This window comes from Maniola hyperantus, chromosome 1 (genome assembly GCF_902806685.2).
Source record: "Maniola hyperantus chromosome 1, iAphHyp1.2, whole genome shotgun sequence".
In the NCBI taxonomy this organism is placed as follows: Eukaryota; Metazoa; Arthropoda; class Insecta; order Lepidoptera; family Nymphalidae; genus Maniola; species Maniola hyperantus.
In genome coordinates, this window is record NC_048536.1 from 9,207,945 (window position 1) to 9,233,531 (window position 25,587).

General features: G+C 35.8%; 1 protein-coding gene across 2 annotated transcripts; it reads right to left on the bottom strand.

The window, feature by feature from the left end:
* Positions 1-7,074: 7,074 nt before the first annotated feature.
* RtGEF (Rho-type guanine nucleotide exchange factor) lies at positions 7,075-24,887 on the bottom strand. 2 transcript variants are annotated; one of them, XM_069501408.1, is made up of 11 exons: positions 24,627-24,887; positions 24,019-24,229; positions 23,095-23,257; positions 21,706-21,924; positions 20,796-20,994; positions 19,288-19,509; positions 17,868-18,080; positions 15,492-17,558; positions 14,635-14,902; positions 11,882-12,082; positions 7,075-10,035 (listed from the first exon to the last, which is right to left on the bottom strand). In XM_069501408.1, exons 2-11 carry the CDS (start codon positions 24,200-24,202, stop codon positions 9,593-9,595), a joined length of 4,179 nt encoding a protein of 1,392 aa, XP_069357509.1. In that variant the 5' UTR covers positions 24,203-24,229; positions 24,627-24,887; the 3' UTR covers positions 7,075-9,592. The 2 variants fall into 2 exon arrangements, with proteins under 2 accessions (XP_069357509.1, XP_034829239.1); XM_034973348.2 differs by lacking the exon at positions 15,492-17,558 and having other exon boundaries at positions 24,627-24,773.
* Between the last annotated feature and the right edge of the window lie 700 nt (positions 24,888-25,587).

Below are 25,587 nucleotides of genomic sequence, written 5' to 3' on the forward strand. Positions count from 1 at the left end.
AACAATTTTTCTTATAATATACGAGTACCTAGAATTTACAATGGCTTTTGCTATTGTGTCAATATTTCCCTTTTCCTCCGTTGGTACAGTCGTTTGCAGTGAACCATAAGAAGTTGTGGGCATTTTTATCTCGACTACAATACTCTGTTACCCTTTGCTTTACACCTACATGTAGTGCACTGGCTATTCGCCTGAATGGGCACCCAGTGAATCGAGGCAGCCGCCAGAACCCGACGTAGTTTAGTAGTTCAATACGAGCTACTCGTAGGTAAGTACATTACAAGTTTCCTATTTGAAACCGAAGTATTATACCTAGTCAACATTTTATACAAGTCTGAATTTAGATTACCTCTATACGCGACAGGTCGAAATGGTTATCGAGGCGAAGGCGCCCCGCACCCAGCAGCCCCCGCGCTAACCTGGCGTGGGAAAGCGACCTGTCGCGTAGGTACTATTTATACCTAACTACAAAAGGTTATTACTTATTAATAATAATAATAATCCATACTAATATTGTAAATGCGAAAGTGTGTTTGTCTATCTGTCTGTCTGTCTGCTAGCTTTTCACGGCTCAACCGTTCAACCGATTTTGACGAAATTTGGTACAGAGGTAGCTTGCAACCCGGGGAAGGACATAGGCTACTTTTTATCCCGGAAAATTTAAGAGTTCCCACGGGATTTTTAAAAACCTAAATCCACGCGTACGAAGTCGCGGGCATCAGCTAGTCTACTATAAATTATAGAATCTCTCTAGATCTATTTTTATAAAACTAGATAGATAACTCATATTCAAATATATACCTACACCCCTATTTATAGCAAAGAACGATTCCGCCTTATGCGATTGTAATTTCATCGGGTACGTGTGCATTCAGAATTATAGTGCAATTATGGCTGAAGGATTGCAAAGCTTGATATAGTTTGCTCATATATTATAATGTGCGCTTTGAAGCTCGCTCGAAATCTGTTCAGATTAAACTTAAGTTGGTCCAATTCCGTTTGTAACTGCTGACACATATTAATAACCTTTCAGAACATTAGGTATTCACAACCATTTAATAGGTACATATGTAATGTATACCTACGATAGAGAGACGCTCATCACTAAAGATTATCTGATTCATTTTCTATCTAGATATAAAAATAAAATTTTTAGGTAGGTACTATTAAATATATCTAACCAAGTGCATACCTACTTGACTACCTACTATATATTTTACACTAATAGAGGAAAGATTTCTTTGTTTATTTGTAATCGGACCGATTTCAAAAATTCTTTCACTTCTGGATACTTATTCCAGAAGGGGCATAGGCTATAATTTATGTAGGTATGTATGCGACGAAGTCGCGGGCAAAAGTTAGTATCGTATAATTATGCAGGTATCTACTATTTGAACATAACATATTATTGATCATTATATTATGTAGTTAAAACTTGTCCATTACGTCTTGACTGTATGCTTAGCGATTTTATATCAATTCAACGTATTTATCTAAGCAAATATCATGAACTGATAATATAATAAATCTTCTCTAGCTAACCTATGCTTGAAATATCTAGGTGTCGTTATAATAAGTTAGATAATAGATACCACCAAGTAGAGTAAGGCCCAAGGTAATTATATAAACAGGTGAAAATATCAAGTGATGTGTCATCACTGCAGTCTCCTAGAATTTCAATAAAACGACTTGGTTTAAATACACATTTATCTTTATTGTAATAATAATACTTTAGGTAAAGCGAAATCAATTTTTAGCATTTGCTTTCTTTCGCGTCTTTTAAAATGTTACGAGATTGGAAAGCGGCAATGGCAAGAGTCCGATCCTGTTTCTCTTCTTTCAATTGTAGCTGTAAGTTTTTAACGTCTAACTTTAAAGTTTTTATATCATTCTGTAGTCGCATGACAACAGTCCACAAACTTGGCGAGCAATGGTTGGAGGCTGAGTGGATAGGTAAGGACGGTGATCTGACTAATGCCTCTATGGACATCAATTCATCGTCACATTCTGAAAAAAGAAAGAAACAATCAACTAAATGCAAAATCTATTCACTATCGATTTACGAGAACTTTACCAACCTTGATTAGAACTGAATAGAGTCTATTCGAGTGTTTCATGTTCTACGCCCAGAGACAGTGTTTTGTGAATGTTAGTGGAAAATTATGTGCTTTAGTGGTAAATGCATTTAATGGTACACACAGTTCAATAATATTTATTTCCAATACTTATATAATATGCTTAACTTACAATATATTTCGTTAAAAAAAAAAATATGCGTACAATGTTAACACACAATATTTTTATATGTATGTGTATACAATATTACATATAATAATAGTATACTATCTCCTCCTTTGCTTTTGATTTCCGTGTGATAAATCAATATTATAAATACATTAATTACATTCAAGGTAACATACAACGCTAAATAATACGTAATATAATTAGCAAATAATTAGTAAATTCTTATGAAATGGTAGGAGTTATTCCTTTATAACAGAAATTACATAACAAACTTAGATGTTTGGTATACCTAGATAAGACAGTGCTAATGTCTTGATCCACGAGACTAGTTCCTAGTTTACTTGAGGGAATAATTTGATGAAGTAAAAAACAATTAACAGCTGCTAATAAAGCTTGTTGATTCCAAATTCGAACAACAATAATTTTAATGGAAAATTATTAAGTAATAATAATACATATGTTTTCCAGTAAAGAAAAAAATGAAAATGATGATCATGTAAGACACTGAAAGCAGATTTATTGTTTTTTGCTTTTTAGTAGTACACATAAACAATTTCATGGCATATTATAATGTAGATAACGGGAACATAGGTATTAGGTACCTACCATTCATTTGTCGATATTTCGACTCAATTGTCGTTAAACCACGAAATAAGTTTAAAATCATTAAATTCATGGCATTTTTAGGGCACCGAACTAAAACAAAGAACTCTTATTATTTCAATCAATCCGTCTGTCTGTGTGTCAGTCATTAAAATAATAAAATAAGCTTTCAAAGCTGTAAAGTTAAAAAGCACAGTTATATAAACCTGTTACCGATACAGAGGTTTTTTTTAATTCAGGGACCTCTGAACATGAAGACAGGTGAAAAAAAAAATCGGCATCGTCATGCAGTATTCTAAGACGGGTTTTGGAAAAAAACTACTGTTTATGAAATATTGACCATCAACGTTTTTTTAAAGCAACTAGCATGACTACGGAATCCTACATTTGCGTATTTTGACACGCACTTGACCAGTCAGTAGCTTTGAGTGCTTTGACACCATTTCAACAGTATATTTCACTTTATACATACTTGATAGCTACTAGATAGAGCTTTTGTTAATTCAAGTTACAGAGAAAATACTAATCTAAAAGGAATTTACTTAAATCAGTTTATTTTACTTTCAAAATCATACGATTGTATTGTTTTCAAGAAACTGGCTTGTTTCTTATGCTTGTATTTTAATTAATACAAAAGTTTTTATATGAAACGATAATAACTAATGTTAAAAACCTCCAAACATAACAGTACGTCGATAGATATGTAAAACGAATGTTTTCGCCCTAGATATTATGTCTGTGGAACAAAACTGCATTAAGCAATTTAATCAAAATACACAAGAAAATCAGAAGTAACCTACTTTGTGGAAGTTTAAGACACGCTACGAATAATATCATTGTTCAATATTGCAAAAGATACTTTTGTAATATATAAAAAAAATACTAACTGTCAAATCTGTGACCAATCACAATTTACCATTAATGACAAGACCACGAATGGGCAAGAATGGGGTAACAAGACATCAATTAGGTACATAGGGATGCAGTACTCCCCTACTACAGTGGGCCCATATAAATATAACACGGTAGGTGGTAAAAGGCACAGTTTAATATTATAATTTATTTTAAACAGGGTACGGGTATTTACTCTAATCCCTTAGTTAACCAACTACAAAACCGCGATAGTTTGCGTTTAGTTGCAAGTTCCGACCACAGCTCAACTTTACTAAGTAAACCAAATGTGTCACGGAATTAAACGGTTTGGTTAACTCTAGTGCGAACATTGGAACAATTTTGTTGTTATTTAAAGATTTTAAACAAGAAATATTAAACTTCCAAAAAAAACATTTTAGTGAAGATAAAAAATTCCCAGATAAATTCTACAGTAAATATACCCCACTTATTGAAAACTACCTTTTTTGGTTACCTGGTCCAAAGGTTGTCTATTAACATTCAGCGTGGTATTGCTGCCAGCCTGATGGGGGCACCTTTGGTCCTTTCATCCGTATTTTTTCTACGAGGTAATATTTTACTCTCTGCGTCGCGTTGCTGGGAGTTCTCTTGGAATGTTGTAATACGCAATAGACGGGTACTGAGCAATAATTTTTGCGGGCTGCAACTCGTTGCGGGCGGCTTGGGATAAACATACTCCGATACGATACTACACCCTACATGATTAGCAGTCGAAGTAGACTTATTAGGCAGGAAGGCAAGGGCCGTGAAAAGCTAGCAGACAGACAGACACTTTGGCATATTTTGTAATATTATATAGGTAGTATGGATATGGATTTTTTAAAAAGTTCCTTATAATACCGAACAGTACATACATCGAAAATTGATGACATTCTCATTACGGGTAGGTACAAAGGTAAGACGTAGCCGCGCGCCGCTCAACTCGCGTACTTACAGCTCCAGATTTATTGAAACCGTTTCACCGCGACGCGACGCATTAAATAAGTAAACAGGTGTAAAACGGTTGAAATACTGACATCAATGTTTTCTCTCTTCTTTTCCTCTAACGAAGTATTACAATATCATTTACCTAGTTCAATAGAAGGTAAGTAAATGTTCCAAATCGAATTCGTCGACGTTGACATTTAGTAGAGTTGTGGAGTAGAGTCCTGAAAATCCAGGAGGTGTGAGGAGCTAACTGCCCGTACCAAAGTGGTAAGAAAACAACCTATAGGGTGTAAGTCCGTTCATCATTATCCATACTAACATTATTAATGCGAAAGTGTTTGTCTGTCTGCATCTGCAAGCTTTTCACAGCCCATCCGTTTAAACGCCTGTTGACGAAAGGTAAAAGATTCTTGCTTGATACTGCCCGGGGACAGACTAAGGCTAATAATATTTTCGTCCCCAAAAAACGAAGAGTTCCCACGGCATTTTTAAAGACTCATCCGTATAAATGATTTTAACCAAATTGGGTACACAGACATCTCGCATCCCGGGAACGGACTTGGCTACTTTTTATCCCGGAAAATTAAAGAGTAGGTACCTCCCTACCTACCAAAATTTTATAAACTTTCCTCGGCTTTCTATAAACTTTCGGCGGCTCCTCTGGTGCTGCAAATTCATGGCGGCGGTAATCACTTAACATCAGGTGACCCGCCTGCTCGTTTGCTCGCTATATCCATTAAAAAAAAAAAAAACAATCCATGCCGGCGAAGCGAACTGAAATAAGCTTAAAAGAATCATACCTTGCCTAAACCTAAGAATTAATGTTTAATAAATAATAATGTACTGATTAATTCGAGACTATTCAGTTTGGAACGGAACGGAACACAAGCCGTACTAAAATTGCATTGTTATGAGCGACCCAATTCGAGACCTAATTTCAATCCGAAACAATTATCATAGAAAAGGCAAGAGCGGTCGCACATGCTTGCGCTCAGTTCTAGTTACAAAATAGAAATCGTGAGATCGAAAAGGCGGAAAACTCACTCCGTTTTACAAATGGGATAAGTTGTGTAGTGGAAATAGGCTAATATGTATTCGGCTTAGGTACGAAGCACTGCTGTTATAGTGCCGCCATTAAATATTTAACAAATGCACATGACGGCTGCAGACCCGTCCACTGTGATTACCTAGTGAGTCTGCACACTCAAATAACTACCGCGGCTCATTTCTATTAGCTTCAACTTTACCGCATAGCACATTACCGTATATAAAATTATGAATAATGCATGCAGTTTTGTTCTCACGGAAGGTTTACGATTTATTCTTCTCGACTTTTTAAAATTGTTGTAAACGTGAGTTCGCACCAAAAAACATTTGAATGTTTAACGGGTAGGTATGTGAATTTCGTCATTATCTTATTTTGTTGAATTTACGTATGCACTGCAGAAAAGCTGGTAATTTTTTGATAAATTTAAACAAGTTCCTCTTCAATAAATTATATAATATGACAATGCAAACTCACAGTAACGATTGCATACGATAAACTATGTATAAGCTACTATATCTACCTACTAAGTTTATGTTGCGTACAAACTTGTAACTTTGTCACTTAAACTATAAATTAAACATTTAATTTGATTTCATTTTTTGGTTAGGTTAATATGTCAGAATCACAATTAAAAATATATATATATTTAAAGGTTAATATTGTTATCGTCTAAAATAATCTATTTTTATTTTGCATCTATCTTTCATCATCAACAAATGCTTTCATACTTATTTCACAAAGCAAAAAAAGATATTGTAAAGCAAGATGGTTCAATCATCTGCGGAACACTAACTTCAATGGAAGACTACTTTTATACATTCTATCTTGAGGCGACGACTTGAATGAATGACCGAAGAATAGGAAACTTCGTAAAAATATATTACCTATTATTAAGAAAGAAAATTGGATGCAAATATTAAAATTATTTTTACTTGCTTTGCCTTCTCACAACGTCATAATCATACCTCACTCAAGTGAGGTAATGAGCTAGTACCTTACAAGCATACAATTAGATAGGTATAAGGTTACGTAGTAAATAGAAAAAATATATATATTGAGCATAAAAATATCTAAATCTATAATTCTATATATGTAAACTAGCTTATGCTCGCGACTTCGTCCGCGTGGACTACACAAATTTCAAACCCCTATTTCACCCCCTTAGGGGTTGAATTATCAAAAATCCTTTCTTAGCGGATGCCTACGTCATAATAGCTATCTGCATGCCAAATTTCAGCCGGATCCGTCCAGTAGTTTGAGCTGTGCGTTGATAGATCAGTCAGTCACTCAGTCAGTCAGTCAGTCAATCAGTCAGTCAGTCAGTCACCTTTTCCTTTTATATATTTAGATAAAGATTAAAATATTACCGCATATGTGAACGATCATCACTTGAGAACGACTCGACCGATTTGCCTGATTTTTTCGTCGTGTTCGTAATTTAATTGCAACGAAATTTGCACGAAAGTATTTTTTTCGAAGATCGTCAATAAATTGCATCCGCGCGACGCCGGGGCGGGTGGTTAGTCATTAACAAAATTTGGTAGGTAGTCCACTAGCATCTCCATATTTAGTTATATCGGTTTTAGTTCGTAATTGTATTAAATACCAAAGCGTAATTTCAGTGTGCTGATGATAATATATACCTAAGATTTATTGCATACGTGGGTAGAGATTGTAACGTTTCTTAGTATGAGATATTAATTTAGAATGTTTGTCATTACGGTTAGCTCCCTAAACGGCAACAATAACATTATTAGGTACACTAAGTTTAGCTGATATTAGATTTCATTGTTAGATTAGAGTAGCAACGTATTATGTATTATGCTCGAAATATGTACTAAACCCGAAATCGTTTTCTTTTGCAACAGAAAACTGTATAGAACTCTTGGCGAATGGCCACAGAAAAAGTTGGAACATTAGTTTGGTGGCAAATAGGGATGTTGCCAACTAATCAAATCAGCAATTCTTTATCAAACCTCAAATCCCAGGTTTAGTATGGGAGATTGTACGAAATATTGAAATGTGACGTCATAAACATTTGACGTGCTTGTTTATTTAATCGATAAAATTTAAACTGGTTTTAACTTTGAACTAACACGACGTAGATTTTTATTTTGGAAGACCTATTTATTTTGGAAGACTCTATTCTCTGCGAAGGGCGTCAACACGCGCAACTGTGCGGAGAGACCCACGGGTTCCCATTTTCAGGCGTAATTTTTTGTGATCTCATAGTGATCTGTAGGCCGCCAGGAGCCCGCCGATGGCATTTCACGCAAATGTGCGCACATTTGCGCTACGACACTTGGCTTCGTTTCTCTTTATCTGTGATTCAATGTGCCTTGGTTGCCTATCATTAACGATTAATTTATAGCGAAAACAAAGGCGATTTAAAAAAAATGCTTAAATGAATAAAAACATGTTTACGTTAGAAAATTTATACTAACATTGCTTTTTTGACAAAAATAATATTGACTACGAAACCCCATACCTGCCTGTCGTAAGAACAGGCAATATTAATTTGAGATGTTTTACAAAAATGAAATACAAACACAAATAAGAATCGGAAATTTTCCGCACATAAAATTTTAACTTTTAAACAAAAATATTTAAATAGGTAAGTAGACTTATGTTTTATTATTCAAAATATGCTTTATATTTGTACACTTACAGAATATAAATAAAATTAAACGTAAAATAATATATTAACATCATATAAAAGCTTATACTACATTATAAAATGTAGTATTCTTCACTACTGAAACACCAAATATCCAAATAATATACCTATATAATACTTTCATACGTAAAACATGCACATTTATATGCACTACTAAAATAGCTCCAATAACTTATTTTTGCTTAATTCAAAAAGCAACTAAAAGGACGATAAATTACAACTATTCGAATAATACTGCACACATGCATTACTACATATTATACATTACAAATCTATGTTCACATAGATAACATTTTTCGACAAGCATCGCATACATCTATGGCACTTTAAACAGCATCAGGTCATGCGTCTCAATTCCATCACCTTAAAGTTTTTTAGTACAGTAGAATTTATAAGTGTTTGATGTGGAACTAATTGCAACAAAAATAATTCTTGTTGTAAATGTCGGGTAACAAGTTTCTAATCAACATATTAAAATACCTATAAGTATGTACATCTGTACTTCGCGCAAAATGAGTTTTTGTGCGTTAAAAGGTTGGGTTAAAAGTGGTTTGACATAGGACTAGGTATGATTTTTTTGACGATGACGTTACATACTTACGGGTAAGTGCTTCTCACCAATCTTGAGAATGGTTAGTTACCAAATTGTAGCAAATGTCCTACCAAATTATAGAGAATTTCTTAGCAAATTGTAGACAATTACATGTTCTACAACTTTTGTAATAACTTCAAATGTCGTTTGAAGCTCTACAACTTTTCTAATAACTTCAAATGTCATTCGAAGTAAAGAAGAAAAGATATTTCACTTTTTACAAGATGCCACGGGCGACTGGAAAAAATGCATTATGCGCAACAGTACGGGTATATAGTTTTAGTACCTATGTTGTTTAGAAGCTTATTGCCATTCGAAGAATTATTTTTATTGCAGTACTTGGTGTTTTTTTATTTATTTCTCCTGTACTATTTATCGAAGGTTATTTGACTAGTTATAGCCGTGTTAAGATTTTATGAAGTTAGTAAACAGAATAAAAGATTCATAAAAAGCTGGACACTCGCCATGATCAATCACGCACATCTAGTTGAACAATGCGGCAGCGGTATGGGACGAATCAAATTAGATGAGCCAGTAAAACGATTAAGGGAGAAATCGTGAGCTTCAATCTGGAGGAGGACAATTAGTGTCAATCGAAGTGATGCGACTTGGTGAGCTGCTTGACGAAGGAGCCGCAGCACCAGGTGGAGGAGCGGGCGGAGCGCGGCGCGGGCGCGGGCGAGACCGTGGCCCGCAGCGGCGCCAGGCTCGGCTGCGACCCGCTGCGACGCTCGTAGCCTCCCATCCAATTCGCTCGACGACGCTCCGAACAATCCCATAGATTAGGGTTCGAACGGTTCAATTGAAACTTTCGCTCCGAGAGTAGCTTGCGAGCTTCTGGCACCCGGAACAAGTAAGTGTCCGCCGCCGATGAACTTTTGTTACGTTTCACCTTTGTCGTCTTGCTCCTAGCGGAAAGTTCCGGCGTTTCGCTCCTCTGAACGACTGGTAGTTTGGAGTAGTTAAAGTGAGGTATGTTAGTAGCGGGTGCGTGATATTGTACTTTACCGAGAGAAAAGTGGCCGCAGTCCACTGCAGGTGCGATATAAAGGCAGCCGCATGTAACAAAATAGAAACATTCAGACTACCGTCACAGCGGATTGTGCCGACGGAGTGTTAGTCGATCACATACGAATATGCAGGAATATCTCTGATGTGCAGCGACTTGACGGTTTATTTATGTATTTATTAGTTGATTTCGAACTTCACCAATGTTACAATAAATAAATAAATATGTGAATTTATATTATTAAAATAATAAGTAGATAATTAAAAATAATAATACTGTACAGCCAACTAAACTTTGACTAAGTGAGATTCTTTATAGATCAATAAAATTGGTAATACTGTACACCTACAATATTTGGTATACTATCAAGCTTTGTAAAGTAGGTACTAAAATAATAAATTATTTAAAAAGCCTTTGCTTTAAATAAATACTGACTGACGACAACGTTCACAAAACAACAATGACTAGCTACTTTGTACTAGGGTCTTTATAAATGTACTTCAAATAAACTAGATTTGTCATATTTCGTATTCGTATGAGAGAGCTATTAGAAAATAGTGAAATAAGGCTAATAGGATAGACCAAGCATGCTAAGTCATGCACTTACACCGTGTGCCTCTTAAAATAAATCTACATTATATGCGAGTATTATTATGTGTATAAACATTGATTACGCATGTCAACACGAACATCAAATATAACAACAAGTATTATATACTTTGCAAGCGCTATTGAAAAATGGTTAGTCATATTATATTTGGTTTAAATACGTAATATTATACAGATCTTTTACTCTAATAACCAACTGATTATACGGTTTCTCGTCTTTGCGTGTCTTCTCCTTGTAGACTCGAATATCTCCAGTGGTATATTGGGTACTGCATAATATAATAATTAAATCTATGTTAGTAGTATAACCATATAGCATTTTATAGTAGTGTTATACGACTACGGGGCATTCCGGTTTGGTTGGGGTGTGATATGTAAAATTGTAATGACGTAACGAACGTATACATATATTATTCAGAATTTTAAAAGTATTGAAGTTATGCATGTATGTTCTGGTGTAAATTCTCTGGTCTCAGGTCTGGTGAAAATATTTTAAATAAATAACTAAAATGGATAATAAATATTATCACACTATGGTTAACATAATATTTATAAATCACTACCCTCATTTCGCGATTGGGCAATATAAATTTTTGTTCTAAAGGTCAAAATGGCAGTCAGTTAATAATATTGAATAATTCTTTAAACTAGATTTAGTATATCTGCATCTTTTTCTTCTTTTTAATATTGCTAAAACGAGACGGAACATAAATTTCACTTTTATAGACTCTAAATTTTAGTGCACGCTAAAAATTTAAGCAATAGGCTCGCGACTGGCAGCTTAACTCACGAGGTTTGACAGTTCTAAATTAAATTTAAAACTGTCTAACTGTGTCTGTCCTTTTCATATTACATTAGTAAGAAGGTGAATACTCTAAAATTTAGTTGTGCTCAGAATCAGTACCATTAGGATTCTATGGTTTATATTGTCAAGCCATGTTTGGCTGGACCAATTTAGAGACTGAGTGCAAGTAAACTAATACTCAACCAATACACTTGTATCTATTATTTTAAGGCAGGTTTAAATTCATGATATTATTCTTGGTCTTCATGGCAATATTGACATTTGTGCGGTTTGTTTTCTTGTTAATTAAGCAATGACAAACGACTTTTATATGCCAGTAAAAGTTATACAAAAATTGTGTTTTCTGTGTGAGGAGGCAAAAGGAGACAAAAAATTCTAAGAACGTGGACATATAGTGTACAAGTTAAGGTGTTAGTTTGTAGTCTATATTATAATTTATAGAGGGGCTCACTCACCAGAACTCACGGCGTTCCTACAACGGGCCGACGTGCAATATGCTTCGATAACCTTCAGTATAAGTGCATCTTCCTCGTAGGAGTTGGACTTCCGTTGGTGCGGAGCGTACGGATGCGTGGGACCGATGTTCTCATCGGAGCCCACGGTGAAAGACTGCGGCCTGAGGGGCGGCGCCGGACGAAGGCATGTTATGCTCCATCCTATGTTACATAGAATTTAAATAGTAAATAAGTTATATGTAAAACAATTTTTTTAACCGATTTTAATTAAACAACATTTTTTTACATTTCCAGTGATGCGCGCACATACATAAAGACAGACAAAATTAAAAAAAAAAAAATTGTTTTGGGGTCTATATCGATAATAATGTTTCCTCCGATTAAAATTTTCAAAATATATTTAATGTACAGAAATCGTCCAGTTACAGTTTTATTATAAGTAGGTATAAATATAGATAATTTACTAGTTTTATAATGCTTCTTGTTTACTCTGCTTGTGTGAGCTCAATCTAAAATAGAGAAGCAGAAACTGGTCCATTAACTCATTCACATGAAAAAACTGAACCACAAAACATGATTATTATCTTAAATAATATATGTCATCATTGGCACCGATTCCGTTGTCTTTCTCTAAACTAAATTTAGAGTATCTGCATCCTTTTCTTTTTAACAATGCTAAAAAGGGACAGGACATGAACTTTACATTTAAAGACTGTAAATTTTAGTGCACGCTACAAATTTAAACAGTAGGCTCGCGAATGTGCGCTAAAATCACGCGTTTTACCATCTAAAAATTAAATTTAAAACTGTCAAACTGTCTGTCCTTTTCATATTACATTAGTAAGAAGAGGATGCGAATACTCTAAAATTAGGTTGTGCTTAGAATCAGTACCATTGGGGCCGATTCTCTAGTACACAATCTCTAAACTAAACTAAATTAACAGGTCTAAATCTAGTGCTTTCCTTTTCCGCAAGCAACATTATGAAAGGGATAGCAATAGATTTAGACGTGATATTTTAGTTAAGTTTAGAAATTGTGTACAAAGGAATTAGCCACATTGTTTAATTAAAAATCGGACTGTAGAACTACTCCTACTCTTTTATACATAATAATATATTCTGTAATAAATTAAGTTATGTTTAATTTTTGTGTGTTTGCTATTTTTGAAATCGGTTTTTTTTTTAAGTCAAAGTTATTTAATTTACTAAAAAGGAATTGAAAAGGTATTCGTAAAAACAAATCAAATGAGTCTAGATTGACTGTCATACCATAAATTATACCATCAGAAAGTTCTAATGTACACCACATATCTCTATCATCATTCATTAGAGACACTCAATAGTACTAATCATTTATTGTCATATGCTTGTAAGTATAGAAACGCACAGCCTAAACCGCTGGTCCTAGAATGTTTGGAGAGTGTGTTCTTTGTAAAGAGTAGGTATCTACCAAGAAAGGATTTTTCGAAATTTCACCCCTAAGTGGGTTAAATGGGGGTTGGAAGTTTATATGAAAGTTAATTTTGAAGTTAGATATATGAAAACAGGATTTAGATCATTAGTTTTAAATAATAAGAAACTATTTTAGCTTGTAAATAATTTACATGTATAATAAAGACCGGTATGAGTTATTTTGAAAAATCCGCCCTTTACTAAAATAGGGGATGAAAATTTGTATAAGTTTAATTATTGTTACAGTTCTTGCAATTCCCGAAGGCGAGTGGAATTTACTTGTGGTTACGTCGGATACACGGGCAGTGCGTAAGTGTGCGTGCATGTCGGACCAATCAGTCGCGAGCAAGCGCTCGCAAACGCACACATTCAGTGAACGTTACTTATACCGATACGACTTAAACACAAGCATGAGCCACTCACCTTCGTGAATCGCAAGAACTGTATCACTAACTTGAAATTTGGAAGATAGGTTCTTTCGAAAGGGTGTCAGCTAAGAAACTGATTTCAGAAAATTTGTGGAAATTCATTTCAGAAAATAACCAAAATGTGATGTAACCACAAATTCACGGTTTTCGTATTTCCGTCCGTCTGTCCGTCTGTCGTGTCAGTCAAGAAAACCAATAGGGTAATTCCCGTTGACTTAGGATCATGAAATTTGGCAGGTAGGTACGAGTATGTCGGCAGAGAGACAACGCGCAACGAAGTGATCCTATAAGGGTACCTTTTTTCCATTCGAGGTACGAAACCCTAAAAACGGAACATTGTTGAAATCACCTCGCTTAATCTCAGGCAGAAAGCATAGTTTCGTCCTCACTGAAATATTATTTAGGATTTTCCTAAATAACCTGTGCATTTGGAATACGAACAGATAGTTACAGTGGACAAAAATAAGGACCCAGTGATTATCTAATCATGGATTGACTTAGACCCTATAAAATACTACGAAATTTTAAACGGTCCATTCTTTCGGTCTTCATTCTTAATTAAAACACAATGCTTGATACTCGTACGACAATCTGAAGAGATCATTTCCTAAAATATTCCGAACCTAGAATAGTTGTTTACGGTTGCGGCGTCTGAGGTAGTCAATAGTAATAATTATTTTTAGATATTTAACCTAAAGACAATCCATCTGGCCGTCTCCTACACAATCACTAAATACAGATTCATAACGTAGGTATTTATTCATTTTATTTTAAGAGCACTAACCAAACATCTGGCAATATACCCTGAACTGTCGTTTTTGTAGTTATAATTAGAAAATGAGCTCACACATTACACAAATACAATTCGGTTACCTTTACTGCTATAATTTGAGTCAGCTGTGTCGATAAAGTCGACAGAGGAGAACTTCTTTCCGATGGGAACTTTGTTAGTTTTAGCGGGCGATGATTGGTCGAGCGAGTCACAGGAGTTGAGAAGCCAGCGCGCCGATTGGTTCTTCTGTTTGCTCTTTTGCGTCTGTTGCATGTGTTGAGTGTAGCTTTGGTGATTGTTGAATGAATGGGATCGTTTGTGGTTGGTGAGGCCCGACGCGAGCTCGTTACTGCTGTCGCTCATGGCCATCTGAAAATGCAACTATTTTTAATAACTAACTACTTATGAATCTCTTGTTAATAAAATATTAAACTTAGTTTTAAACATATAAGTTTTTTTTTGCTTTTAGGTATGTGCCATTTTACATGACGAAAAATTTGGAATATCTTTTATTACAGTTTTAAATATCAAATAAGAAGACTTATGTACTAATAACGCGAATACAATGTAAGCCATTATTAGTACTAAGAAAGGCTAAAACATTAAATATGTTACACCATTATATTTGTTTTAATTCAGGCTATAATAATTATTGTTCATAAGACAATATCCGCCTTTCAGCTATCCCATTTGATTGGGGTTTTAGATATGTGGATGTATTAAATGTACATGGAAAAATATAGTAAGCCTTTCCATGCACAACAAGTTTCTTAATATGTTAGTGTATGATCTACTTGCAGTGATTGTTTTCTGTTAGTAAATGAATAAACACAGGCAAGGATGATCAAGTAAAGCACTGCAGTACTGGGGTCACTCTAATGACAGTATTAATCTAGTGGTTACAAAATTCAAGGCAGCGATGTCTTCAAACCAGTGATACACAAACAGTTTTCTTTACAAAAAAATAATCCTTGCCTGAGTCGGTGACCACGGTAATGGGTAATTTGGCTTTCATCCACCAATGGGCATACAAGTCTGATCGATACACCATGAAGCCCGACTGAACTTCCGTCAGACCCTTCTGCATTTTCGATAAATCTTCACTACGGGATCGGGTTTTTTGTGGTGCTGACGATTTATCACCGCTTTGTTTATTTACTTTGTTATAAATATTGCAATTGCGAGAGATATTTTTCCGAGAGGGTCTATCCGTGTTTTCATCCGGTTTCTCTCGGTATATTCGCATGTGATAATGTAAGCTAGGCTTCGAGCGTTCAGTGATGTTGAGTGTGCTCCACTGACACGGCACAGGCTGTCGGACGTTTTTAGGGAATTCCATATGAGTGCTGGGCTTTCGATATATACGCGGTGGTACTTCAGGTTTCAGTTTGATCACCGGCACGTAACTTTCAATGTTTCTGCGTATAGAGGTCCTTTTAATTTGAGGTGAAGACAGCGGAGGGTTGGCAGCAAATGTGGACGTTACGTTAGTATTAGACACATCCTTAACGTCGAAGCTTGTTTCGGAAGTGACGCTAGTGACACAAGACGTCCTGGCGGTCGATCCGAAGGGAGAAGTACACCTGCACTGATCTTCAAAGTTAGCTGCTTCGATTTCTGACAACGTTAACTTTCGATGATCGAATGTGTTTTGTGACAGATTATTGAGAGAATCTGTCGTATCAGATGCCTTTTCGTGACTGTCGGAGTCGTTTCCGTGCATATTTAAGTCAGGCGAGGCCAAATTGCAGCTCCCTGCAACCCCGGAATCGGAAGATCTAGGACTCGGACATAAGGATCTATTGCAACATTCACATTTTCGACGAACTTTCGAAGTCTCCGACTGAGAACTCATTCTCTCGAGATGCGGGTTGTTATTCTTTTTGTTTTCAGCTTCTACCATAGACCTCGACATCGATCTCCTAATTCTTTTATCCGAATTAATAGAATGTTTTCGAAAAGGTATATTAGCGTTAAGATTAACATTTAAGATTTTAAGATCTTCATCTTCGTTCCGGAACATAGGTGGAGGGTCGATAATAATCGAGTCGACAGGGAAGTCGCGACAATGCTTAGGCGAGGGAGGGTCAAGCACTTGCAGCAAGTCATACATGATTACATTATTGTTGTCATCGTCTTCTCGATTGTAATATTCTTCATTAGACTTCCATAGCTTCGGATATGCGCCATTGCGTGCGTTATAGTTTGGGAAACTTTGTCGTGTTGGAATAAAGTCAGTTTCTTCATTGCCCAGAGTATTCATTTGAATATTCTGATCCATATTTACCAAATCCTCACAGCCATTATAATTCCTTACTTCAAAACTAGAATTTTCAGCACTATCGGAATGTTGATTCAGGGAAGTAATAACATTTAAGTTATTGGCTTTGGATGATCTTTGTAAATTGTACTCATTTGAGGCTCTTAGATCGGCGTCTGACGGCAGGGACACGAATATGTTTTTCGTGCAGTCACCTACAACGTTAGTTTGCGGCATGTCACACTGCATATCATTGGATGTGTCGAAGTAACGTACATATCCAAAGTTACTTCCCCAACTGCTACACGACGATGATATTGTCCTGGGACCGATGCTATCCAGAGCATTTTGTCGTATGATAAGATTAGAACTGGAACCCTCGGCATCGGTGCAACTTGAGTTTGAATAATCCGTCGATTCCATCTCCCTATCGCTATCTTCTGAATTCCTATCACTGTCAGAGCATTCTGTCTCTGTGGCGATTGTACCATCGTCGTCGATTTTAAGTTTGATATGATTTTTGTGCCTTCGTCTGACCGGGTATCCCGTCAATTCAAACGCTTTAGCCCACGTCTTTTCGTGTAAAAGTTTACGTAGCATTTGCCTTGTGATAACTTTTTTTTTCACAAGTCTGGCGAAATATTTCGTCAGTGAATAGTAGGGTGACGCAGAAGGGTAACTGGACGGCGGCATAGTCACGTGATAGAGGCTGCGTCGGCTACAGTTGATGCTAGACAACGCCCCTTCGGAGGGAGAGCGGGTCAACTACGCAAGAAATAAATAACTCTTTTAAGATATCATTCAAAGGACTACTTGATTCAATAAAGATTCAAAGGCATATTTTTAGCAAAAAAAAATTACATCAACATGAAACATATAGTTATTGTAGTAGTAGTATATTAGAGTATCCAACTGATTTTCTGACAGTAAATGAACATAACCTGCCCCAAAATTCTGCAACTAGCTCAAATAACCCAGTGTATTGTATAATAGAATCCAGGATTATCACAATGTCTTGAAAAATAATTATGCAGTCGACGATGAAGGTAAGAATAGTTAGTAGAAGATACTTACATGTGGTAGAGATTGTGGTTGTGATGGCTCATGAGAGGGGCTGCTATTGTTGGAGTGTTTCTGCAGCAAGCTGACCCAGTTGTCAGCTTCGGCCCTCGTTTGGCACACAGCTACTATTCTATCTATCATTGGCCCACTAATTTCAAATGCATTTTTTCTAGTTTCTGTATCATCGAGCTTGCAAACTGTTATGCCAGTTAATGGAAGGCATCCCTGAAAAAGTATTTAGCTTTATTTCGATACACTAATGTAAGCTACTAAACTTGGCTGACCTATGTAAAATCGGCGCATTCCCAGATGAGTTCCGGACTCCAGTATGGTACCGCGTAGAAATTTACTAGGGGCGTGGGCTTAATAAAACTGATATACGCTACCATCTAATGCTACGATCTGTAGAGTATATTTTGACTTTGCTCAGGCTGTACCTATAGTTAAAATGTGATGGATATAGTTAACTATAGGATGTATTATCTGAAATACCTATATCCTGAATATTTCTTTTACAATGCCACATGTAATTTTACCGTAATCGCTCAGCCTGAGTCAGTTTTTTCACAATACTTGATAATCTCAAAAGAAATTGCCCATTTTCTTAGGAGCTTTGGACCCCCCCCCCTAATATAATTGTTGTGTCACCATGGTTTTAATTTCATTTTGTAGACAAATAATTAACTCTTTATATTCTGCAAACGATTTCTATTTATTCACCCTGGTTATAAAGAAATCTTATTTTTTATATTGCTGATATTGAGGTTATATTTAATTAATACTTCTTCAAAATAAATGCATGTTTACGATTCTAACTGTAATTGTGGATATTTTCAATAATAGAGTGAAAAAAAGTTGTTATAAAACATAATCGTAAAAAAATAACACATTTAAAAAAAAAAATTAAGTTTTGACACGACGCCACAAAAATGGGCCCGTTCACGGGCGATCTCCTTTGATTTGATTGTGGGTTGGACGTTGGAACAAGTTGTTGGACAACAGCTGAAGACCTAAAGGTTGATGGATTGACAGAGTGGAGAAGGGGCTTTAGGGGATCAGAGCTGGGCGGAAGCTGCATCTGACCGAATCAGATACAGAAGTTTGCTTGACCAAGGCCCACCCAGAGCTGTGCTGTGAATCATGATGATGATGAACAAAATTGAATACAAATTGATGGCCTTATTACTTTGCAGCAAGTAGCAATCTCTGCCAGGCATCCACATTGCAGGATATAATGACCAGTCAAAAAGCGTTAGGGGTGTATGTAAGTTAACAAGGAAATAACAAAAATACTCAGCTCGTAAATGTTTATGATGACATATGAACTTGCTATCTCATATGTGTCTCGGGGAAGGTGACTATTCGGTGACGTTTTTCCCATTTTACTCCTAAGTGGTGGAGCCGAAATATCCGTAACAAAAGAGTCGCTTACTTCATAAACAAATGCAGACACCCGTTTGCTCACTGATAAGAGAAGCAAGGCAGAAGGGAAGAGGACGAGGTATCTGTCTTGATGCGAAGGGCCCACTGCCACACTGCCCATATGCAGCACATCGCCCAGGGAGGTAAGTTCCCCGCCGGGCCAGCCTCGCACCTCTCCTGTCACTACTTGGAGTTCCAATTCTTTTTGTCTTCGTAACGCCGCACAGGCACTCTGGAAAAAACCTTTGATTATTATTTATTGTGTAAGTAACGCATGTGTCGTGTTATGGCCCTGCCCCTATGTGAAGTTTGATTGCTGACTTATTTATCACTTATCAGTCTCAACAACATAGACAACACACTATGAAACCCAAGCTGTCAAATTATCTCTTACTAAAGTTCGAAGCTCATTTTTAGTCATCATCATCATGAGCAACCCATCGCCGGCTCACTACAGAGCACGGGTCTCCTCTCAGAGTGAGAAGGGTTTTGGCCATAGTCTACCACGCTGGCCAAGTGCGGATTGGCAGACATTGGCAGACATAGTTTTACAAAAAGAAATTCGAAACTGATTCTTCCAAAATTTAAAAATATACAATATAAATAACAATTAAAGATAGTGAATGAGTGCCCACGTTTGAGCGCGCCGCGTAGTTTAGAGCTCGAGTTTGCGGATGACGCAGAAATCGAACCTCGAAATGGAATTTTATCCCATGTGCTTAAGTACAGGACCAAAATTCACCGACTTTTGCGTCAGTATCAGGGCATTGGCAAAAAGTAATAATTATGTCATTTATAAAATCATCATCGAACAAACTTATACTTCAAAATATTATAAACAACATTCAAGGACCCTGATCTATGAATATCAAAATTTGGAACACTGGTGCAAAGTTGCCTGTCTATCGGTATTCTAAAGGATATACATAATTCAAAATATAATCTATAATTCATAATAAATAAAATCAAGAGCCTCAATAGCTCAACCGGTATAGGAGTGGACTGAAAACCGAAAGGTCGTACCTACTCCTAGCACAAGCCTGACGCTTAATTGGAGAGGAAAGGGGAATATTAGTCATTTAACATGGCTAATATTCTTTATCAAAAAAAAAAAAACCGGAGAGTGTGCCGAAGAACTTTTCAACCTGGTTCCTCCTGTACAATTCTACTATCGTACCGCAAGGCACCGCCAAGGTCTGCACCCGTACGTTGGCGAAATTCCACGGATACGTGCACGTAGCGATTTGCCTCCTCATTTCTAATCTGAACTGCTAATATTTGAAACACTCTTCCAGCATTAGTTTCCCCTCGAATTATATTATGGGTACCTTCAAGTCAAGAGTGAATAGGTATCTTCTAGGCAAGCGCGCTCCATCTTAGGCTGCATCATCACTTACCACCAGGTCTGATTGCCCCCAAGCGCTAGCGCAAGTAGTATTTAAAAAAAACAGGTTTCATGGGGGAATCAATCTAGTGTGCAATCATTGCAATCAGTTTAAAAGTGGATTAAATACTCACAGCAATATCTTTATAAACAACTGAAGCTCGATGCGTATCGCCTCTGTCAGGATGTGCTTCGTGTACATGTCTTGCCAGTTCCTGCAGCATCGCAGGATACTTGCCAAGGCGACGGAACGGTTTGGATAAACCAGCAGTCAGTACTAATACTCCAGGGCAGACTGCACCTGCATTCTCCATCCATGTGTTGAGGTCTTCTCTGAAAATCACAATATCAATTGAACAAAGATGAAGATCATACTGATGATGATGACATTAAATCCTAGCTTTTGCCTGTGTTTTTGTCCAAGGTATATTTATATAATTTATAGCTAATGTTACTTCTGGATATAGAAAATTTCTAATGTTGAAAGAACTATTAGAATCGGTTCAATAGTTTTTCAGAGTTTATCAATCACAAACAAACAAATATTTTCTCTAAATATTAGTATATATGTAGACTAAAATCAAAAACAACTTGAAATGGTTTCATTCTGTATTTATTTTTGGAATCTACACTATAAGAGCTTTCAGTTGTTATCATTTGATGATGGTCAGTGGGTTTGACTTTTTGTATGAAGATATGCTTTGAAAAACTAACATTTTTATTGAGTTGAAATAGGAACTTGACATTTTCAAGTAATGAAAGGCCAATGACCTTAGTATTCACTATAAATATCAGCTTTATACCTCAAGCTATTTCTGATAAAAGGCAGGGCTAGACAATGAAATAATAGAATAATTAAACTACAGTAGCTGGCAAGAAATATTGTACATCAACCTTTAGAATAAGATTTCGACTTTTTAGAGCGTTGTGTCTGTCACTCATACATATGTGACGTTTTGTCGGTCTCAACGACAAAAACAACGCTCTACGAAAATCTGTTTCTTAAGGTCGATGTACAATATTTTCTGCCGCGTATTAACTCACTTGTACTTATCAAGGATGCAAACTGCTTTAGGATGGCCAGAACAGTAAGTTTGGTGTACTGTCTTGATCTTAGGAGCCCACTGCAGGAACAGTCCTCCCACTCGCTGGTCAGGGCCGGTCTTCATTGCACACTCTTCTAATAAGGCAAGGAATTGCTCATGGACTTGTAACACCTCATTTATGTTACCCGTTAATTGCCTGAATTCATCTTTAGTGAGCCTAAAATTATACATAATATGTTATTTTTAATTACCTGTACCTACCAATATAGTAATTTATATCTCTTCTCTTAAATTCTCTTAATATGTTGTTATTTCTATGAGTTTAATACTTTTTTGAAATGGAATTACAATAATAATTGTGAATTATTTCAAAAAAAATTTGAACTGGGAGAAGATGATGATAATGGAAACTTTTTGTAAAAATAAAACAATTTTTTTTAATCTTTTTGATAACTATCACTACCCATATTATAAATGCTAAAGTGTTGTTTGTTCGTTTGTCATTCAATTACGTCGCAACGGAGCAACGAATCGACATGATTTTTTGCATGGGTATAATTAAAAACCTGAAGAGTGAGAGTTTTATTCTGGAAAATCAAAGAGTTCACATGCGATTTTTAAAAACCGAAATCCACGCGGAAGTCGCGGGCATCAGCTAGTAATACAAAATGTACAATGTACATTATAGTTATTATTCACGACATATTATTTTTCACTTGTGTTATCAATAAGGTTCCCCTTCCAGGTTAACCCGCTATCATCTTAGACTGCATCATCACTTACCACCAGGTGAGATTGCAGTCAAGGGCTAACTTGTATCTGAATAAAAAAAAAAAAAAAAAAAAAAAAAAAAGATTGAATAAAACAATGATCTATTTTCATTAGGAAGTCTAATTAACAAGGTTAAAATGTCAGTTCAAAGAAAATAGAATTATACTAATAGTTACGTATTAAAAAATTCATGATAAGAGTGGCTAATTTGTTAACTCTAAGTCACATTATGAAAGTTAAAAGTAGTTTTAGGAGAGAGCACTAGCACTAACTGCTAATGCTACTAGCATTAGCATTAAAAAGGTAGCTGTGTGCTAGATACTGTTTTTTTAAGTGCAAAGCATCTAAGAATTTACCTTATGCATTCAGATTATCTAGCTGCACTGTTTTGTCACATAGTATGACTGCTCAGTTCTCAATCTTATTTTTGTGATACAGTCTGTACTAAGATTTAGACTCGCACCAAACTGCTTGATTTAATTTGTTAAATTTTGTAATAGGTATTGCCTCTTTTTGACAAGTTTGTTCCAAGGTTGACAAGAAAAGACGTTGACGAGGATAGAAAAACAAATTTAAAAGGTTGGTGGAAGTCAATCTTTAAACATTGAAAACTTACATTTCACTTTTCTCCAAAGGTTGCAAAAAATTGCTAACAAGGCCCTGCATCTCTGCCACGTGGGCCTTCTCAGAATCTATTATATCCTTGAGCACTACATTTCTAAATGCTTGGATCTCTGAAGCTGCTCTTATTGGTGAAGTTGTTAATGAACCTGAGGCATCTATTAAAATTAAATGTTATAACAAATTTCATACATTAGATTTAAAATAAAATAATGTAAATTTATAATAATTTATTGCAGAAATATTAGAAAAAAATTGCAGAAAGATCTTTATTATCATAAGTTATCATTTTATCCCTTTTGAACTGTGTCATTATTATTCACCTATGGATCAAATAACAAATTACAGATATATATGCTGTCAATTAAAGCGACAAATAAATAATCATTGTGAGCAGAACTGCCAGGTTATATGGGTGATTTGCAAGCCTGTTTTATAACAAACGCGTTAAGTAAAATAAATTGCTTTACTTTGTTCACATAAAAATTTCATCAGCAATTGATTATTTGGAAAATAAACAATCTATACTAATATTATAACTGTGAAATTATGGCTGTCTGCCTGCTAGCTTTTCATGACCTATTTGTTGAACAGATTTTGACAAAATTTGATACACACATTGATTTGGTACTTTTATCCAGGGAAATTCCAAGGGAATTAAGAAACCTAAATACACATGGACGTTGCAAGCATCACTTAGTATGAAATAAATAAAATTAATTTTTAATCATCTATAACGGCAGTTGCACTCATTTGATCCGAATCTGTAAAAATATGTTCCTTTTTGTTTTGTATGTTAACTTATGACATTATGTCATAGATATTTTTTATATCCGTATTTTCACAGATTCAGATTGTATGAGTGCATGATCGCTGTAATGATTGAAGTAAAATTTTCAACATAAAACATTGTACTTGCCTTTAAATTCTGTGACATAATTGCTAGGAAACCATCCCGTAGTTTCACCCAATGTTCCTTCCCACCATCCACCTTCCTCCTTTTGGGTGACTGTGATAATATCCCCTTTCTTGAAACATAACTCATCATTGTTTTTACCCTTGAAGGAATATATTGCTTTCACTAAGCAACTATCAGTAGACATTCTGATCAAAACGAGTTACTATGTTTCCTAAAAATACAACCTCAGATAATAAGAATACGAAGAAAGTTCCATTTGGATTATATGATAATATTATATATATAGGTACTTGTATGAGATATTTTATGACGCCCACACCCAAATTATGGATAAACAGATCCTTTATTACTTTTTCTTAGCTAGTAGAACCAAAACAGCACATTACTGCATAATACGTACACCTAACACCACTAAAAACTACTTAGTATCTCCCAAAATGAGGGATAAACCCAAAAAAAGTTAACTTCGCTAGTACAAAACGTTCTATGCTAAAAATAGAGACACCTTTGGGAACTAGAATTGACGGAATATTTTACACATATTAGGCACAAATAATGTAAAGTAAGACCGTAGATTGAACTTTCAATAGTGTAAGTTTTTTACGTACATTAAGCATTTAATTATATCCATTATCCACTTTATTTCGTCTCACGGTCTTCCAAAAATAAATACTTTACAACTTGCGTGTGTCCCTTGCTATTGACGTGACGTCTGACGCTTGACGATCTTGACACTTGACAGTGACAATCACAGAAGACTACTAGGTCATAGAGATAGTATACATTCATCCAAGTACTAGATGCTGTACTATTGTCTATCGTGTCTCTATCTCTATATAGGTGGTACTAAGCTTGTACTAAGATCTCCTACATCTGACAACTAGGTGGCTGCCTTGTCTCCAACAGCGTTCCCTATCAATGTCATTCAACTATTCAAGTGTACGTCAAGTGCCAACTGCCAACCAAAGAGAGCCTTGCTTGCCACAGAGTACATCATAGACATGTGTCCGCTATAGCTTAACTTAAATGAAAACCGCTGCCGTGCCTATAGCGTACCGTAGCGTTATTGTCGTAGCTAGCAACGGTTATCAGCTAACATCTATGACGAACCACCTGACAACGCAACACTGCCAACTGGCAACTGACAATGCATTGTTTGGTTTTTTTGGTAACTAAAAACGCAATAATTATGCCTTCTCTTACTTTCTTTCACTGAAAGCTGAGAAGGAGCGGTTATTGGCTACCGGCTTAATAACTAAGAACTTGACAAACCAAAGCCAACCTTATCTCTAAGATATTCATAAAAGTAAAATTGGTTTATTTTAGTGAATATGCGCGCGCTAGCTATACAGACGGTATTGATACGGCAGCTAGCTTAGTTACTACAACGGAAACTGTTGCGCGTGAACTCTGATACCGATATTAGGCAACTGTTATCAATATCGGTATTGAAACTAAATAACTGTTGGATAACCGTTGTCAGAAATAGCCAATAACGCCCATCTTTAGTACATCATAGATTGAGTACATTATAATATACCTACTGTACTGAGCCTTGCTTGTCGCACG